This window comes from Cystoisospora suis (genome assembly GCF_002600585.1).
Source record: "Cystoisospora suis strain Wien I chromosome Unknown contig_174, whole genome shotgun sequence".
Classification (NCBI taxonomy): Eukaryota; Apicomplexa; class Conoidasida; order Eucoccidiorida; family Sarcocystidae; genus Cystoisospora; species Cystoisospora suis.
In genome coordinates this window covers 1-20,750 of record NW_027152976.1, presented here as the reverse complement: position 1 = coordinate 20,750, position 20,750 = coordinate 1, and the positions used below count along the sequence as shown (strand labels likewise).

General features: G+C 45.8%; 2 protein-coding genes across 2 annotated transcripts; one reads left to right on the top strand and one right to left on the bottom strand.

Annotated features, from left to right (window-relative positions):
- Nucleotides 1-915: 915 nt before the first annotated feature.
- Nucleotides 916-12,144, bottom strand: CSUI_000411 (dead deah box helicase domain-containing protein). The gene is made up of 11 exons (XM_068060645.1): nucleotides 10,606-12,144; nucleotides 9,672-9,773; nucleotides 8,436-8,526; nucleotides 7,682-7,815; nucleotides 6,877-6,938; nucleotides 5,918-6,057; nucleotides 5,273-5,406; nucleotides 4,371-4,496; nucleotides 3,479-3,625; nucleotides 2,197-2,378; nucleotides 916-1,039 (listed from the first exon to the last, which is right to left on the bottom strand). Exons 1-11 carry the CDS (start codon nucleotides 11,482-11,484, stop codon nucleotides 943-945), a joined length of 2,094 nt encoding a protein of 697 aa, XP_067927367.1. The 5' UTR covers nucleotides 11,485-12,144; the 3' UTR covers nucleotides 916-942.
- Nucleotides 12,145-12,335: 191 nt separating this feature from the next.
- Nucleotides 12,336-19,969, top strand: CSUI_000410 (replication protein). Its single transcript, XM_068060644.1, has 6 exons — nucleotides 12,336-13,539; nucleotides 14,780-14,911; nucleotides 16,037-16,347; nucleotides 17,252-17,360; nucleotides 18,180-18,550; nucleotides 19,220-19,969. Exons 1-6 carry the CDS (start codon nucleotides 13,245-13,247, stop codon nucleotides 19,361-19,363), a joined length of 1,362 nt encoding a protein of 453 aa, XP_067927366.1. The 5' UTR covers nucleotides 12,336-13,244; the 3' UTR covers nucleotides 19,364-19,969.
- The last annotated feature ends 781 nt before the right edge of the window (nucleotides 19,970-20,750 follow it).

Sequence of the window (20,750 nt, the reverse complement as noted above, 5' to 3'; positions counted from 1 at the left end):
CGCGGGGGGCACCATGCGCCCCGTGAAGTAGATAGGTTTTTGTGATGACAGGCAGGTAGGACGCCNNGGCGTCCTACCTGCCTGTCATCATAAAAACCTATCTACTGCCTCTGGAGTGTTCGGCATCACCGGCACGCGCCTGTACCTAGTTCTGTCCTGAGTAGCAGAAGTAGCCAATTCTGTAGTTCGCTTCCTGTATGTATCACACAGGCTTGCTCTAGGGTCAATCGCAGCGCCTTGGTCATCTGGTGAGAGGTGAATTCAGACGGAGACAGTCTTGTGTACGTGTACGCGCCGTCAACCGACTGAACCGCGATTCGAGTTAGCTGGCTGTTCTTTGAAGGTTGAAGAAACCACCCTCACGAAAAAACCTGTTGGTCGTCTGATAAACATTGCAGGCGTCCCCGTCGTAACGTCAACGGGTTTTTCGCAAAGACGAACACTAACTGAAGGGAAAGAAACAGCGCCTACCTCCACCGCGCTGTAAGCACTCAGGTCACTGACTGCCTTGATAGCAGGGAAGAAGAGACTAGAGATATTGTGATACTAGATTAGGCACCATTAAGACTGTCGTCTAAGGCAGAGAACTGCACAGCAGAAGGCTCGTCGCAACGACCGGCAGCAGTTGCGAGAAAAGGCGAAGAGCCGGACGGACAATGGCGACGCTCTACCTTGTACAAGTGGGACAGAAAACAAGACCTTCCAGTGCAACTCTAGAGCCACGGGTATCTGGTCAAGAGGAGCGAATGAGAAGATCGCACCAACCGAACTACACCGTGACAGCAGTTTTGAGTGTACAGCTCAATCATTCATCTTCCAAACATACTGACACTGTCGTCGGGCAGACCAAGAAACCAAGCAAGGAACGCAGAGAGACAAAGGCAAAGGCCAGGTAAGCTATTATCGCCAGAATTCTCTCGGCGTTTCCTCCGACAGAACTTATCACTCCGCGGATTCCTCGGTTGTGACGCGTCTTCTCTTTTTCGCTTTACTCGCAGCCACAGCCTGCTCACGTCTTTTTGCTTTCCTCACGTCAATCCTGCACCACAGCACGCACGCATGTACACCGTAATTGCTTTGCAGTTGCATGCGCAAGAGCTCACCGCGGGTGTTGCGACTCTACGCAAAGCAAACTTCCGTCTACATCTCATCTCACCCCTTCACTTCAACATACACTTTTGTCGACACAGGGGGAGACAATAAGGAATCACTTTCGCGTGTCTCTCCGACATGGCATATCTTCTCTCCGACATGGCATGTCTTCTACTTCGACGTACATCCCGCCAATACTCTGTACCTCTGGACCTCGGCGGGTAGTCTACGTCCTGGTTTGTACGTAGACTATCCGCCGCTCACACACTTGCCCAAGTGCCGGGCTCAGTCACACCGGCCCGGCCGCTCTCCCATGCGCGACCTGGGTACGAACTTCCCGACAAGGTAGTGACGCAGGTTCGAGACCGGCCGGCAGCCTCAGCACTAAGACTGGCTGGGGTATGTCTTGACGTGTTCTGAGAAGACTTGTCTCCACATTTGAGAGGAATGGAGAAGAAATTCACAACTATCTTAGCAAACAAAAACGTGTACTCTTTCGGGCGCTCCTATGAACAACGCTGGAAAGTACCAAGACATTTATTTGAGTTCACGAAGAGAAGAGAACTGGGTGGCTTGAAAACGACTACAGAATGAACACTCGAAGTCACTCCGAGGTGGTCCACTTTGGGGTGTCTATACAATTGATAAACAAATGATTTCTTCCAGTTGTCTTCACCCATATCCACCCATTCTCCCATCCGATCACAAGGAGACTCTGTCCAGGTCATGAATGTGTACCTCTCTTTCTCGCAGGGCTACTCAAGCTAGATTAACGTCGTTCATCGACTCAACCCAGCAGCTGAAAACACTCCTTCACTATAGGCCGTCCTATCACACTTGGTCCTCTGGGTTATCGACCTATGTAGCTGACTTTTCATCTACCTCTTTCCCCGTCTACCTCTCCACCCCTCCCGTGCGTGCATGTGCACACCGAAGACCGTGAACTCTAACCCTAACAACTATTTACTACGCCTACTCACTCCGAGTAAATATACACACCACCATGGGGTAAGGAACGCTCCTTCATCTCAATGAGGAGCCAACACACGTCATAGCAAGACGATTGTGAGATGAAAAGCAAAAACAGAAGGCTCATTTACGTACGCGGGAGTAGTCAGAATCGGTTTGCGTTTAGGTGCATTCCTTTGGAGTTCTTTCTTCTGCTTCGCTGTTAGCTTGGTCATACGTTGGAGCCATTCAGGAACTTCACACGTCGATGTCTGCTGCATGACACCGACTACACTACGTAGATACGGTATATCCGTCGTGGTATAGAAAGTCACGGCCTGCAAACAAAAGTAACGAAACATCGCATATACATATATACACCTGTGATAGATTCGTCAACAGATTAGAAAGCGACATTCTAAGTACCTGTTTCTCTCACACCGTTAAGCCTCCTCTACTCTAGATATATGTAGATACATATATGGGCTGTGGTCTGTCCGATCCTCCCTTGCTGTGTCTGAAAAAAGAGACTCATATATACCCGACTATTCTAGATGACTACAGACACGGATAGATCACCCTCCTCTATCAGAGATGTCGAGACAGACAGACGTGTCTGCTCAATCGTTTTCGATGATTGCATGCATGCAGTGAAACACTCCTTGAGGTGTATACACAGCCTCATCTCAGAAACAAAGGATCCCTGGCTTCTGTTGGCGCCTCTCTCGGCTGTAATACTTATCTATTGCACGAGAGACGGAGGAGCCACCTTACTACACAGTCACGACATAGTTGGTCTCCGTCTGTAAAAGGAAACATAGTCACCTGAATACGAAATAGAAAACACCCTGATAGGACACCGGCAACAGTACATATATGACTATTCAAAGACAGTCGACCTCACTACCACCCCAAAAACGCAAGCTTCCCGTGCAAACGTATCAGCTCAGAGTGATTCTGTCTACGACGACTAAAAGAACGTCACCCCGCATCTCCTTACTGAAGAAACCTATCGAGATTACTAGATGCGGTAGACACAAAAGAAGCCATTTGGATTGTCATGTGATCCTTGAAGACCTGAAAGCGCTTTCCCAGGGCGTCACTCTATGCTAAGACTAGATAGACATATGTAAAAGTTTTGCGTCTTTGAAAGACGTCTCTCCATCTTGAGTCTCCAAGTATGAAAGGCCTGCACTCCCACGCACTGATAAGCACCACACAACCCTTCTTTTTGACGTAGAAAACTGAGACGGCGGTCCCTGCAGCAGGGAAACCGTGATGGCCCAAATACACGAGATATTTGCTCTGTTAGCACTACTTGATCCTAAAAAGATACATGTACCAATAAAATTAATAGAACTAAGTAAACTACTAATACCTAGAACAGCTAAACCTCCAATGAGCCCCTGCAGCAGAGAAACCAGTCCCGCGAACATACCCTGCCTTGACGACCTGCACGGCCTGTACGGCCAATACGGTGTATATACACCGCTGCAGATTGAGGAAAATCATAGTTGATAACCAATTCGACATTCTTGAAGTCCACCCCCCTAGCCATGACATCCGTACAAATCAACACCCAGATCTGAAACACAAAGACACAACTTACACTACAAGATCTGACTGAGATTCCTCTCGAAAGACATCTTTCTCAGAAACATAAGTGTAGCTGGTGTACATGCACCGGTTGAAATGCCTTTCAAATGCAGAAACTGAAGTGAACGTCTCCTCACTCCTGCTTTTGAGACCTAAACCTGACTAGCACCGCCTCCTTCGGCAGTAATAGGACGAGTACGAGCAGTAGTAGCAGTACGAAGGATAAGGAGGTGATACACCTCGAGACGCAGTCGAAAAAAGAGAAGAGGCGAGAGAAAGGGATGGGATAACGAAGCGGTGCAAAGACAAGGATGAACAGTAGAATCGTATACCCACAAGAAAGAAAGAATGGAGGAAGGCCGCCGATCAGCTGACGCTTCCTCAGCCTAACTACATTAAACAAGTCTGTCCAAAAATAGGATAGCGTTGTTTTTCCCTTCTTTATTGAAATATCAGACAGCAGCACACCATATACATATATATACTTCTGGATCTCCGAGAAGTCCATTCTTCCATCCGGTAAGTTTCCATACATCACACCCAAGAGTGAAGAGAGCACTTCACTGTCTTAGGTCACTAAAAAGAAGAAGAGAAACGGTAAACTGCCTCTTCTTACATCTATGAACTTCCGAGCTTTATCACGGCGTGATCACTGTTCTTCTTCTTCTTCTTCGTTTGCTTTCTCGTCTTCTTCTGAAATTCGATGTGATTTGTTGGCTTCATATCTCTCTTACCTGACCTCGGCGAAAAGCATCGACAATATCATCTCGTTGTTTCTTGGTTTTATCAGCATGTATACACTCAACGAAGATTCCATCGTATACAAGCTCGCAGTATAGTTGCTTAGCTCTCTCTTTACTCTGAAAGAAACAGACATTCCACCATACCGGCCATTCCCAGAGGACTTGTCCGCAGTCAATTGCTTCATAGGACGTTACTAGTATCAAGGTACACGGTCTAGCTTTGTACGATAGCAAAAGCAACTAATACAGAAAGAAAAAGAATTTTGCCCTGTGAGAAGGTTGAGCTTCCACGCTCTTAAGAATGTGTATCAACTCAAATCAGAACAATCCTACAATGAAGAAGGAGGACAGAAGAAGTCTGTGTTGAGACAAAAGTTCTATTGCCGAACTCGAGGCACAAGCATGCAGTTCAACAGAGGAAGGAATGACTTGCTAGGTAGGCTCAATTCTCTCTCATCTGTCCTCTAAAGAAAGCATCGATGAGATCATCTCTTTGGTGCTTTGTTTGTGTATTACTATATACACGATCAAGACGAAGATAGGAAAGGATGTGTAGAAATGAATAATGAAGATGAAAACAACACAGACAAAAGAAGCAATCTACAGTAGACCAGAGAGCAGCTAATAAGAATCGCCCGCCCTCGCCTGTCTACAGCAGTCCCCGGGGTAGGAGCAAGCAGGTTAGTCGTCGATCACCCTCAATAGCACTACACCGTTGAGCTCTCAGCTTCATATAGGTGTATATACACCCTGTCATCCACCGTCCAACTCCAAGCCGAGCTCTAAAGAATGAAGGAATGGAACTAGACACAGAGATGACTCCACCAACGACAGCCCTTCCCCTATAAGAAAGAAGAGATCAAGAGAATGAGAGGGATTTCTTCTGTAGTTACCTGAACGAAGATAAGAACCGGCGGAACAAACTTTCCTGTGAGATGCAATTGTCGAAGAGCTAGCAACTTTCCCTCTTCATTTGTACAAAAGAGAAGCTCTTGCTCAATGGATGTCGCCGCTGCGTTGGGTGCTCCTACAGAAAGGAAGAAAATCCAAAAATGGCAGAGAAGAAGCGACCCGTCTCACCCGATCAAGGAAGATGGAAGGTGTTGAATAGATGAGAAGGGTATTACGTGATAGAAGAGAAAGAAGATAACAAACCCCTTTGCCGTCATTCACTTCATAGCAGACAAGAGATGAGTTGAGAAAAGAAAGATAAGTGAGAGAACACAAAGAGGAGAGGCGGGTCAACAGGAGGACTATCGATCGGAGTAGTTACATGATGAGAATTAGATGAAGGAAACCACTTAAGCAAGGAAAGTTCCTCTGTCTTTACAACGTAAATGTGAGTGGAATAGAGAGGTATGGTGGACTACGTCGATGTCTTACCGCGAGTTTCTTAAAGAGACGAGGTAGCTAGTTAGTTAGAGGGAGGTCTGCTTGTTGTATGTTAAGACTGATGCATGAGAAGGATACCATCATGAGAAGAATAGGAAGAATGAGAATGCAGAGGAAGAGGAAATGAGGTAGGTATCTTTTCTTACCTATAGAGATATGAACAGGTGAATGAAGTATGGATTCTGCAAGATGAAGAACTTCAGGAGGCAAAGTTGCAGAAAAGAGACATACTTGTAGCCGTGAACATGTACAGCTTGCGATAATCTCATCTAACTGAGGTGCAAACCTGAAGAGTTAAACAAGACAACCTCACACCGAACGAGCGACTCCTATACGATGTTCGATTGCATGCGCGCATGCATTCTAGTCGGGCCACCAAGACAGAAACCCACCTCTAACATAGACACCTATAGAAAAAACGACACTCGAGGACCTTCCAAGATATACATACCCGAACACACGCCACAGTTATGCAGGCTCTTCAAATATAGAGCTTCTTATAGGAACCAAGAAGGCAAAGAGCTGTCGAGCATATCCGCTGATCGTGATCTATTCCACGGGATTCATGTACCACCTCGAATGCTAGGTGAAGAAAGACAGGAAGAATCAATTCAAGCGCCAAGTACGCAGTCCTCCGAGGTACTGAAGGTGTATGGAAACACACCTACTGGAACAAGTGAAGTCAGGAAAGACCAACATGAGAGAAAGCGATGCGCTCCGTGTAACTCTTCACGAGAGATCTATACACATAGGCGCCGCTGAGCTTTCGAGATACGTTGTCTTCGTATAGAAAAAGCGTCAGAGAGATGAGCCAGACGTCTAAGATACGATGGAAACAAGCGACGCTGCAAAGGAGATACCCCCGCTTCAGTAGACATATTCTGCCTATTGGTGTCCCCCATTCATAGGACAAAGAGAAGATACGCCATATATACAACAAGGAATAAGAAGTCATTCATTCTCTTTGACACATGACTTTCTCTTTCTCTCCCTCTCTCTCTATGGCGCGGAGATTTTTCCATTGTATTGAAGGCAGCTAACTATGAGAAGAGGCGAAAGATAGGATGAGGATCACAGGAATCCTTTGTAAGAGCCTTCTGCTTACCCTAAGTCAAGGAGCTTATCTGCCTCATCAAGGACAAGGTGACGACACTGTGAGAGAGTTACCTGAAAGGTTGATAGAACAAAGAGGGGCATGCAAGTGAGACAGCTCGATACACCCCGCGAAAAACGGGAGGACGGGGATTCGCCCGTCTTACAAATGAGAAATACCAAGAAGAAGTGAAGAGAGCGACACAGAGAAGAGAATCATCAAAGCCACTCGGACGCCTATCCGACTGGATAAAAAAGAGATTCACAACTATGTTCAACACCCAGAATAACGACAGGGGGGATCCCTATTCACAGACACATGGTGTACATACACCTGCATCACCTTTCCACAGTGGTTTGGCTCTCTAAGATAGTTTCTTCCTTAGTCTATTCTTTCAACATGTCCCGAAGGAAAAACAAGAACTTCGCTGATAGAAACTTGAGGGAAGATCTACAAAAGGAAAATAAGATACAAACAGGCAAGATTGATTGATCTTGCTTCCTAAGCCCCGCGCGAGAAATCTTCAAAAGGAAGAGGAATGAACTAACCGCACATCGATAAATTGACAGTCCCCCAAGATAGACGCTTTCGTACTGTTGTCTATCCCACATCATCAAACAACACTTGGTACTGCACTCAGCTGATCTTCCTCGAGACTTCCTCCCAAAAAGACAGACGTACGTATGAACACAGAGGTATGTGTATACAATGCTGCCCTGTATTTTGCAGGGATATCTATACATGTCTACACGTATATATGCTGATCTAGATGTTGGCTACAGGCGGCTATGTATGGAGTAGAGAAAGGATGTCTTACACGGCCGTCACGAATGAACTGCACCAGTCGTAGAGGTGTCGATACAGCAGCATCGAGACGCTTGAATGAGGAGATCTGATCACATGCTCCGACGTTCTTCTCATCTAACAGACGGCATCGAAATCCCCGATGGCCTAAGAAAAAAAACACAAAAGAAGACGGCACAAACAGAAGTCGTACACATGCATAACACACTGCATACCTACACATGTACATATATATATATATACATATGATCGTGTATTTAAGGAGGCATCACCCCCTCTCGTATACTAGATGTATATGTACCTGAGGAGTGCGTATCAGGGCGAGCCGCTAGATTCGGATATGAATATATGTATGTATAGTCATGCGTAGATAAGTAAAGTGAAGGAGCGGCTTTATGTAACTGTTTGGACAGTTCTATGCATGTATCCATATGTGAAGAGAACAGCTGAGTTACTCGCCTGTACCTGTCTGACATGTATAGACACTGCGCTATTATAGAAGAGAAACTCTTTGCTTGTGAAGGAAAGAAAAGCTACACAAACTGGAGAAAGGCAAGCATTCTTCTTCGTATAATATTCTCCACGGCGACTCTTTCTTCTTCTTCTTCGTTCCTGACTGTATGCCCTTCCCCCTTCCTCGCTCGCCGCTCTACGTCCTTAGCATCGATCTCTCTCGCCAGTGTCTTACACTCAATACATCAGATCCATCTAATACACATTATTCTGCAGGAACTATACAGACCCGAGGAAGGTACTCTAAATCTTACCTGCGACTCGATCAAACTCACGCTGTGTCTGTCTAGCTAGCTCACGAGAAGGACAGACAATTAATAGCCGGGCGTATTCCTTGCCAGGTTTCTGAGGAAAAACGACCAGGAGATAGGCAAAGCATTACAGCGGAACACACACATTCACACATAGTTATATTCATATTCATACATACAAACATATCCGTATTCATATGCATATTCGTACGTACATGCTCATATTCATTCCTACAGATTCGTACACACATACATATTCATGGGCGTATTCCTATGCATGATCATGCATAGCTCCATGTATGCCGTGACGGCGTAGGGAGAGACCCTGCGTCCTAACCATAATTCATTCTGCAAACCATAGCGAAGAAGAGGAAAGCGAGTAAAAGAAGACACAGACACATTCCATCTTCTTTTCCCTCTCTTCCTCTCTTTCTCTGTCTCCTGGCATCAGGGTGATACCTCTACACTAGGCTACGAATAGAGAACGGCGCAAAGAAGAAAAAAGATCTATACACGCAGTAGCACTTCTTAGAGAGAAGAAGAAATCACTCAGCCGCCACCTACAGTCATTCAGCCAAGGATGAAGAGGAGGATGGAACCCCCCGTGAGATTCACGAATTACATAGAGGCAGCTTGGCCGACGAGTTCATCTGTGCGTGGACGAGATCGTATACTTGCTCTTGTAGGCAAGTTCTCTTTCACGAGAGGCAAGGAAGGAAGGAAGACTACAGGAAGAACGGCGAGGATATGAAACCTTCCCTCTTAACACAGTCATGCGAAAATGTGAAGAACGAGGCATCACTCCAATCATAGAAATATACAAACCATACAGTGACCTATCTATATTCAATCTAGCTATCTATCCTTAATCTATCTATCAGTCGTTTGATCTATCCATCTTGTAAGCTATCTATCCTCTATCTATCTAGCTATCTAGCTGTCTATCTTTGAGCTACCTATCTGTCTGTCTATCTATCTATCTCGAGGGAAGGAGTATACAAGCAATCAAACTACAGGGAGAGAGTCCCTCGAGTGATATGATTAGTCACCCCCCTTTATCATTCTCTCTCTCATCATGTATGTGCGGATCTGTACAACAGTTATCTACATAGAATGAGCTATAGTAACACCCTTCTTCTTCCTCTTCTATGCCTTCTCTCCCCTCAGGCCTAGAATGACCTGTGCAGAAGAAAAGATAGAATGAGGAAAGATGAAGGAAAGACGTGAACATGTAGTTACCTTCAGTAGAGAAAGAAGGGGAAGAAGAAAAGCAAAGGTCTTGCCTGAGCCTGTAGGAGCCGTAGCTAAAAGATGACACCCCTGCAGTAAAAGAGGTATGGCCTAAGAAGAACAAACACACACGCGTAATACACGAAGAGTCTCTCCTACATGACTATACACTATCGACTAAAGAACGACCTGCCTATCTTCAATCGATCGATATATCTATCTGCTTCACCCCCCCCCTATCTTTCATCTATCTATCTATCTATCTATCTATCTATCTTTGATCTATCTATCTATCTATCTATCTTTGATCTATCTATCTATCTATCTATCTTTAATCTATCTATCTTTAATCTATCTATCTTTAATCTATCTATTCATGCATATCTTCACTGGAGCATGGTGACTGAGGAGAGAGAAGAGAGAGAGAAAACACATTAAGGACAGACAGGAAGCAGGAAAGATGAGATGAGAGGAGAGACGACAGCTCCAGAACACATGGCTGAGAAGAAGACGAAGAAGCGACCGATGAGCACCCAAAGAAACACAAGGCCTGGAAAGAGACAATAGACAAATATCTCCTAGCAGGTTGAACTGCCTCCCTCATCATTTTTCATTCACTGCTCTCCCTTATACATTGGGAGAGCCGACCACTGCACATCTCTCTTCTGCAACCTAAATGCATCTCCGTCCTCCTTAACTTCTCTCGGAAGAGATCGATGGAGGAGAACACCATCACTCTCACTCTTAGAGTTCTTACACAAAGAGACGACAACAAGCTTTTCTTGCCATCCCTCATCTTTAGCTCTTCCCTCATGAGAGCATCTATGGAGAAATTTCAAAAGAAACAAGAGAAAAGAAGCATTTAAAGAAAAGAAGTCGTTGTCCTCATAATCATCACACGCACCGTGCTTCTTCTTCTTCTTCTCTTTCTCCTCCTTCTTACCTGCATTTGGATAGGAGTGGGGGTCTCTATGTTGATGCTCTTCATTCTCTCTTGAATCCATTGAGGTAGCTGACGAAGACTCTGCTTTCTAGTTTCCGGAAGATGATGAGTAGTATCCTCTGTATCTGCACCGTTCGTCGTAGGAGAAGAAGAGGAAGAGGAAGAAGAAGAAGCTTCTTGCGAACTGTGACTGTCTGAAGCTGATAAGGATGAGGTATGAAGACTGGAGGTGTCTGTTAGAGAAGAGGTTGTCTCTTCAAAGAAACGGATAGGAATTTGATCAGAGAAAGAAAGAAAAGGGGGAGGAATAAGAATCTCATTCCCTGCCTTGACATAGATCTTATGTTTTCGTCGGACAGAATTCGCAGAAAGCTGTGGATTCTGTTGTGCACCCTCTCCTTCTTTCTCAAGAGAAGAACCGAACACATTCTCCCCTGAAGAAGTGACGCCGCTGTCTCCATCTAATTCTGTAGGACAGGAGACAAAAGACTTCTTTTCCTTGCTGGGATGTGACGGAGAAAGGGACGAGGAATTAGGCGTTCCATCCTTTCCGCCTTTCCGGCCTTTAACGAGATTGCCTTGTGATGAGGTGGATGTACACCCGAGAAGTTTCTCTCCAAGAGAAAAGAAATCTGGGACTTGTTCTGCATCATTTCCTTTATGGCTCGGATTCTCTCCATTCACAGGTTTCTTTCTGTTGAGTCGAGGCTTCAGTTGGAAGACAGGTGTCGAGATCTTTGATATAGAGGAAGAAAAAGAAGGAGTTGAAGAGGAAGTAGACGATGAGCTCTTGGATAGAGAAGCATCCGTCTGATTAGAGCGCTTGAGTCTCGTTCCTCTCAAGAGGACGGAGAGAACATCTTCGTTCCAAGCGGCCATTGTGAGATGTCTGGAAGAACGTCGAGAGATTCAAGAAGGGAAAGAAAGCAAGAATGAATGAAAGAACAAAAGGGAAGGCCACGAAAGACCGGGTGAACTTGTGCACGAAAGCAGAAACAGAGAAGGAAGGAAAAGAAGAATCGAGGCCTGAGGGGAGAGAAGGCATAGAAGAAGAAGGTGTTACTATAGCTCGAAATCAACTCAGTTCCGAATAGGAATGAGGTAAGAGGGGTGAGACCAAAGGAGAAAAATCTCTCCTTTGAAAAGACTGTGCAGATCTGATAAGCATATACACAAATGAGAAGAGAATGAAGGATGGAAAGAAGATGATCATCTGATCGTGGAAAAGATAACGATGGAGGTGTAGCCGCAGGAAGTGAGGCGGGTCGTACCCTTCAAGAAGAAGGTGTGAGAGAAGCGCGGAGAGGAAAGAGAATGAGAGGAGCTAGAACGCTGAAGAAGCCCTGTCGCTGAAGAAATCCGATTAAAAGACGAAGAGAGAAACAAGAAAGGAAGAAACAGCATCGACATGGAGAAACGTACAGAGAGAGGTCCCGCTCCGGCGCCTCCAAGGAAAGCTTTCTCTCAGCAGATGTTGTAAGTTATCTTCAGATGAGGGGTCAAAAGACGGTGATGAAGATGAAGGCTGCTAAGATAAATCTGAACCGAGAAAGCGAGAAAAGAAGAAGAATGGGAGAGAGAGTTCCCTCAAGGATCGTCGATGTTTGCTTATGCCATGCATGCATGCAAAGAATATTTGCGCTTTTCATCACATCGCTAGGTTAAGTGCATGCGTACCACCCGCCTTTTCTTATTCTCTTCTGAGGAGAAGACTCGGCAAGATTCTTTCAGCAAGTTGTCGTGAAAGGTAACCTTTCTCCCTTCTTACCTAGACTCTCCTGTTTTCTCTTTACGTCACTTTAGTCTGCACAGTGCGTAGCGACCCGGTATACACACCTTTGGTCTCATTCCTTTTTGATTTCCTCTACTTGTTCCTTTCCCTTTTCTTCTCTTCCTTGACTTTTCACCACGACGAAAAGACTGTGTAGTACCAGAGACCTTTCATTGTTTGCTCGCTGCTTTTCCGCAGGCCTCGCCTCACAAGGATGTTGCTTTCTCAAAGAGTTTCTCTCGCACATTCACAACGTGAACCTTCACAAGCACCGCTCCCAAGTGACTGACCTGAGCTGTTCTTCGGGTGTATGTACACCTCGTCATGACACAGTTGTCACTGTCTCTTACATGGAAGAATGACGAGAGAGGTGCAGCTCTGTTGTACCAGGGTTTTGTCACATTCTGTAGAAACTTACCTACCCAAATTAGGGTGTCTATAGCAATCCCCCCCAACTCGAAAGGTCTATGTGAAATGCCGTGAAATCTCGACTCCGGGTTCTCTACCTCTTACTCTGTCTGCTCTGCCTTTCTCCTCTTCATACTCAACAGAAGTCTATTCTCCTTTATCGTCCCTTCCTACAGCTCTTTCCCCTTCTGTTTTCTCTTCTCCACGTCTTCCCTTTCCTCCCTGGAACACCCACCCAAACCTGTCTCTTCTCTCTGTCTTTCTGAAGGTCGTCGCTTCACACCTCCGTCCCCTCAACAGATCATCTCGGACACCTGCGCCGCCATCTGCAAGAACCCCTACTACTCCGTCCCTTCCTCCGTAGACGGACCCAGGCGTAGCTGAGAGAAGGAGGCTCCTGCGTCTTCATTCTTTCCTCTTCTCATCCCTTCTTCTCTCTCTCTCTCCTTGTTTTTTTCCTATGGATTTCGGGGGTGGCTTTGAGGATCAAGCCTCTTCAAGACACTTCGGAGGTGCAGGGCCAGGTTCGGGGAGATATGATGAGGACTTCGGAGGTGTACATACAGCAGGAGGGGGAGGAGGCTTTGGGCAGCACCAACAGCAGCAGAGTCGTCTTCCCTTAGAGACTTTCGGAGGAGGCGCAGGAGGTTCATCGTATGGGGGTGCTGCTGACGATGAGGATGGAGGAGGCGGAGGAGGTTTTCTTGTAGGTGGAGGTGGCCTAGGAGGAATCACTGGTCCTATGTTTGGCACGGGTAGGAGGAGAAAGACAGATACATCTCTCCTTCTCTCTCTGTCTGCATTTCTCTCTGTCTTTCTACGTATGTATATCTAGACATATATGCACGGCACATTTACTCTCTCTAGTATACATCTATAGAGACCGGCGATAGACTCTTTCTCGTAGACAGGGAGGAAGAGGATCTACCGTGTACCTAGTGCGTTGAGGGGTCTATATATATGATCTACTCTCTCTATTCATCTTTCCACTTTGCTACACGCGTATATGTATATATACATATACGTTGGTAGGTAGTTTCACACCCATCGGGATGAATCTCTTCTGTTTTGAGGGCCTGGCATCTGTCTCTAGTATGGCGATTCTCACTGCGCTCAAATAGCTAGATCCATCGATCTAGATAACAGAAGAAGAAGGAGAAAGAATATGGATCAAGGAAACACATTCTCGTCTGTCTATTGCTGATTTGCCAAGATCCTAGATAGAGAAAGAAGACATGAAACAGCATGCGAGTCTTTCCCCTGTCTTTCTGGTGATCTGTAGATCGAGCTGTATGTACACCCACCCAGTGGTCTGTCGCCGTAATCGTAGTAGGAGAAAATGACCGACGTTGCAAATCGATACCTACGACTTCACTTTTCTCTCACAGCGAGTCTATAACCCAGCATTCTCTCTTCTCCCCTCTTTCCAGGAAAGAAAACACATGGGGGATCTCCTACATACAAGACAAACGAACATGTAGATAGGAAAAGACCAAGACAGAGACACAGACAGACTTCTCTTCTTTTTGGATCTCCGTACAAGTAGCTCTCTCTTCTCCTCCATAGAGAAGAATGCCTACGCTTCTCCACCAACAGAAATCTTCTTTACTCCGTCTTCTCTCTACATCCCTGCTGTCATTGTCCGTATGAAGCTTCATCTTCTAATATGAAGGAACTCTCATAAGCTTCCTCTGTACATAGAGAAAGAGAAAGAAAGACGCGGGACTGGATACTTCTACCAAACCAGGGGGTAGGTATCTCACCATGACATGAAAGTCGCGACAGTTAGGTTTGCCCTACCTTTCAAGTTGTCGACATACTAATACGTATCTGAAGTTGTCTGCCATAGCAAGACAAACCTTCATTAAGTTGGAAGATAGAGAGGTCGAAGGTAGCTAGTTAGACTAAAGAGCGACAGATAGATAGGTCGAAGATAGATAGTCTAAGGATAGATAGATAGATAGAGATATATGTGTGTGTTGTATCTTATTTTAGGAGATTTTGAAGGGGGTGGCGGTTTCCTTATGCATGGAGGAGGAGGAGGTTTGGGAGGTTTCTCTCAGTTGGGAGGAGGGGCAAGTATGTCTAGCAGGCATCAAATGAATACATTCATGCCTGTCAAGATCGGTAAGTATGATGAAAGAAATTTTCGAGAGAACAAAAGGACGGAGGAAGGAGATAGAGAACTTACGCACCACAGTCATCATGATCATCCCCACCTTTCTCTTTTCTCCTCTACAAGAAGATCATATGGATATCTATCTACGCTAGAGTGTGCGGGTAGTATCTGTAATGTAGGATGATAAGACCTCTAGTATACAATGATATATACCATTCCTAGGATACCATGATAGTATGTTGTACAGTATAGTGTGAGTGTATGCATATCTATTATGTATATTCACCTATTCTTCTTTTCTCTCCGTCTATAGGAGGGAACTAATGTAGATAAGATGGATATGAAAAGAAATGTTAGAAACAGAGAGAACTATTCGAGGTGCCCCCGGGTGTACATACTCTCTTCGTGTCTGCTGTGAGACTTCTGTCCCGTTGCTTGCTCTCTCTCCCTTTTTCCCTGCCTTCCAGTTGTCTCTCCTTTTCTCACAGATAGATTAAACATAAGTAGATACATAGATTGAAGATAATTTAAAGACAGATAGATACATCAAAGATAGATAGATAGATAGATAGATAGAGAGGAAGCTCGTATGGTCGAGACTTCAGGCTTAAGAAGTTTGGTTTATACCAGGGGCGAACGGAGGCTCTCCTTCGAGAGATGGGGGATGGAAGAATCTCGCTCTTGTATCTTAGGGTAGGATAGTCTTCCACAGAAGAAAAGAAATGAATCCTCTCTCTTCAGTTTTCCCTTCTCTTTCTTTCGTCTGTTTCGTCTGTCCTTTCAGTGATCATCTTCATTGCCTGTCTCTGTTTCTCCATACCTTCTTTCCTTTCATCTCCCTCTCTATTCCAGCTTTTTAAAATAGGTGTACTTCATGCACCCATACTATATATATATGTTAGGATCGTTTACCTTCATCCGTACTTCTCCTCGTACTAAGCAGTCTCGGCATACAAATGACTGGATCTCTACGTATCTATACATCTAACAGCTCTAGCCCTCTATAGTCCTGTTCAAATTTCCCTGCCTTCGTCTGCATCTTCTCCTTCTTCTTTGCCATTCTTTCTTACTTCCTTGCCTTTTGTTTGGTCTTGTTTCTCTTTCTTTCATTCTTTCTTTCTCTCTTTCTTTAGGAGGCGTGATGAATGCTTTTCGCGAGAATCCGAACGAGTCTATGATAGCTCTCGCACCTCCCCCGGCTCCTCCTCTTCATCTTATTCGTATAGTCGGGAGAATCTCCAGGCTCGTATATAACCACACCAGCAGTGTCTTAGGAGAAGGGGAGAGCACAAGCCATAGTATGTTGACAGGAGCAGGCGCGGGCCCAGTGATAGATTATTCCTCAGGGCGTGCGTGCTTTGAACTTGAGGATGGGACAGGAGTTGTGAATTGCGAATGGCTTCTTGGCGACGATATCACACCCTATAAGCAAAGACTTGTAGAGGTAAGGAACCTCATGATCTTCATCTTTTAAAAGCTTGTGTATGTGTGTCGGTCATCTATTTAGTTTGGAGGTGTCCATTCTGCATGCTCTGATTCTCTTAGATACTTGAGAATGTGAAGGAGGGGAAGGGGAACGCTGAGGGGGTGTGTACGTCAGCGTGGAATGGTCTTTCGACTAGATCTACATGTATATGTATCTAGAGATGTATGTTGTATATGTTCGGGTGACATAGATGTATATAGATATAACACTCTACTTTCGAGAGGTTTTCTTATGATCTCTTCTGTTTTTCTATTGCCTCTTGGAGAGAGGCTCATCTGACGGCATTCTTTGGTCTGAGGGCTGGGAGGAGGTGTGTCGAATGGAGAACGTCTGTGAGAGGTCAACAGTAGAGTGAGTGGCCTATGAGTGCTATGCGCTATACTTGTGCATGTCTGTATGGAACCGTTAGATAGGAGCATGCATCGCTTCTTTCATTCACGCGGCTGTGTTTGCGTTGGGTGTTTCTGGCGTGAATGGCGTCTTCTCGTTGTCGGCCGTGGTCATTTTGCAGACGTTCGCATGATCAGGAAAATGGTGCTAGCTAGGCAAGACGAGAAAGAAGAGTCACGCCTAGAGGCGTCGGCGTCACTCACGAGGGATATCAAAAGATAGAGTAAGGATAGAGAGAGCTGAGATAGATTTATAGATTAGAGATAGATAGAGAGATTAAAGATAGATTAAAGATAGATTAAAGATAGATAGAAGATAGGTAGAGGTTGGTTTTCATCGTCCGAGTTTTTCCACGCTGCAAGTGTAGCGATTTATGAGGGAAACACAAAGAATAGCCTTTTTAGTAAGCTTTTCCAAAAAGAACGATTTTGTATGTGAGGTGTATTTGTATTCTGTGTCTTCCTTATTTCAGTCTCTTCTCGTCCTTAATAACTACGTTCGAGTGTATGGCCAGATGTCTACCTTAGGCCAAGCTATTCCTATGCTCCGAGTGCATGCAGTTCGCCCGGTCATTTCAGTAGGTAAGTCTATCAGCGATCGATGACCGAAGAGGCTGTCCTGAGTTGAGCTAGGAGGGCGTATCTTCACGCAGTTAGTGTAAGCAGAAGAAGAAGAGGAAGACAATGAAAGGACAGGTCGGTGTGTTCTTTTTCAGATAGGATCGATACGTGTGCTGTTTATATATTAACAGTGTGGATGTTCAAGAGAGAAGAAAGGATAAAACGAGCTTGTAGGTGTCAAAAATCTCACCAACATATGACTATAGATCTGAGCATGCATGCATTGACGTATATCTCCTTATGCGTGCATGTATGTATGTAACTTTCTTTATATGACGAGGGAGTATATGATCGTTCGTTTGCCTGTGGCGGATGGCCTGGTGTCCTTTGATAGGGGGGAGATAGGAGCTTTCCTTTCTACTTCCATCATGGCGAAGGTCTCTTCTTAAGTCTGGACGAGAATAGCTGTACACAACCAAGACAATACACCACCCCTCGTTTCTCTACAAGTCTTTCTTTCTTTCTTTTTTTCTCCTTTAGCGCACTCGCCCACTTTCTTTTCTTCTCTTCTCGATTGCCGATTTGCCTTTCCCCCCGTGGAAGGACCAAAGAAAGCACAACGTTGCGTCGTGTCTTTGGTTCTCTTTGGTACAGAAAGAAACGGAGAGCCTCCATGTCTCTCTCTAGTGCAAGCATTTCCTCGATCCCTGCAGTCTCTTTAGAACGGAGAGCAGCATAGTGCATGCTTAGGAAAGGAAGGAAAGAGATACGAATAGACTGGACTTTCGAAGGGGTTCTTTCATTTTTTGTCGTTCTTCTTCCTTTGCGTTGTCTTTTCAGCTGATGTTCTCTTTCATGAAATTGACTGTTGTAGCTCCTATCTACGTCTCAAACATTTCGGTCAAGCCTTGCCTGATCCCCTTGAAGTCGCTTCTTCTTCTCGTGGTGGAGGCGGCGGGCACGGCTCGCAGTTCCCATCCAAATCGACGTCGTCTACGGCCTCCACAGGGACCTTTCCTGGAGGTCAATCTTCTTCGTCTTCTTCTTATCCTTCCTCGTCATCCACATCTGCGTCGTCATCTTCTTATCAAGGTCATGCCCTCAGCAGAAGTAGTGGGGGGGTAGGAGGAGAAGGAGGAGGAGAAGAAGAACAAGGTGGAGGAGACAACTGGGGTGGTGGATATAGGCATATGACTGAGGGCAGTAGAAAGGTAAGCATGAGGAAGCCATCTACAAGTGTGTCTCCTTAACAGTCACTCTCTCACTTTACATATATATATATATATCGAAGAGGTCTTGTCGATATGGGTGGAGGCTGTTTATGTCACTGTCTTTGAGAGGAGAGAGGGAGCCGCCTGTGATGTGTACTTGTCTTTCATCCTTCTCTTTCCTTTCATGTGTCGTGTCGCTTCTTGATTGTTTTCTGATCTTGTCTCGTTTAAAGACACCATTTCCTGCTTCTTTCCAATACAGATTCTCATACATGATATATGTGAGCCTATATATACGCCGATATATATATATATATGTGATACTTATATATATATATATATATGAACCTATATATACGCAGATATATATATATATATATGTCGACGCTCAGGTGTCTGATGTCGATGCTTTTCCGCGCTGCCTTGTAAAAGACTGAAGATATGTTCACCATCTACTTGTCTGCGACCTGTTATATGTACTCACAGAGAGACAGACTATATCCGTATGTATGTATGTATGTATATGTATATACCTATATATAGAGACAAGGTAGATCCATTTGCTTCGGGTGAATGCGCAGGTAAGATAGACTTTCGTCATGTCTATGGAAGGTACTTGCATACGTATCGTCTTGGCTTTGGCTATGTGAGGTTGAATGCCTGCTGTAGGGAGAAGATTACAGAAGGGATGGAGTACCTGGAGCAGCAGGAGGTCATAGGCCTGGAGGAGGAGGAGGAGGCGGGCATAACATGTCGGGAATGTACTATCAGGGAGATGGAGATGATTCAGGGGGAAGTCGCTGGATCGGCTGACCGATACGACGATACTGCTGTCATATCCATTCATCGATCGAAGATATGTATCAGTCTGTTGTCTTTAAATTGTATCTGATGAGTCCGAATCATTTTATAAGATCGATATAGGGAGCTCACCAGCTTGCTGAAGATGAGGCAGGTTGATTTGTATGTGGGCCAAGGCAAGACTTCCATCCAATTTACTTCACGTACAGAGGGAGTGGTACGCCAGAGGGCAGATTATTGGCGGAGAGGTGGAGGTGGAGCGCAACAGCACTCCTCGGTAAACAGGCTCCTCAAGGTCGTGTTCGTTTGTGTTTTCTTAAGGCATATTCTCATCCGATGAATCTTTTATTCGGGAGACAACATACCAAGCAGAGAAAGGAAGCTCTGTTACAGCAAGAAAGGGAACCTAGTCAGCTTGCCCGTTAGCAATGTGGCGGTCGCCGCTCCCAGGTTTTCCATGTAACTAGCTGCGGCGATGATGACCCGGGGTGAAGGCCTGTTTCACGAGCCTTAGGGTGTGCGCGCAATGGTCCCCTACAGAACGATAACCAGGGAAGCTAATCAATTTGCGGAACGGCGTCGCCCCCAACATGCTATATACTAATATTCTGCGAGCATAGAGGCTGTTATCGTCGACGGACAGTCAGTCCCGCGGGCGTGAGAAAGAGTTCGCGTCCGAAAACGCCTGTTTGCCGCAGGGGGGCATGAGTGGTTTATTCGCACGCGTTCTCACAATGACTACACCAGGTTTTCGCACAGATTACTGGTTCTCTCACAGATTAGCGTCACCACACACATTTCCGACACGATGCCACCATCCTCTCTCTGTTCTCGCCCCTTCACGCTTCCTCGATCCGCTCGTCCTCAGATCCCCCCCCATACTAGTGTTCTCCCGCGTAGCAAACGCCGACGCGGCGCTCCGCGTTGGTGAGCCTGCATCGAGGGGCACGACAGAGGCCAGTCTTGCGAGTGATGTAACTTGGACAAAGCTGCTCTGTCTCCACTGCTGGCGCTGCTGGATCGGACCGCACGACACTAGCAACCTGCTAACCAGCAGTGTCGCTCACAGGTTCCCTGCGTGCTGTAAGTAACCCAGCGGACCCCATTGCGCTACGTGGCCAAGGGCACCCTGAGAAAAGACCGTTCACTCTCGCAGCTCAATACCTCGGGGGTCCAGATCACACGAATGCCCCTGTGCTTGCCAGGACGGTTGTCGAAAAAAGTGCGGCGCCCGATTTTGACTATCAGTGAGGCATCGTCCGCACCGTGGTATCACCTGTCATTTCTGGGATGCCGGAGCCGGCGGTTCGCAGTTGTACCTCCACATTCTCGGCGCACCTTGTATGTGTGCTGCCGCGACGCTACTGCGGCCGCATTGCGTAAAGGTCCGCCGGTGCTC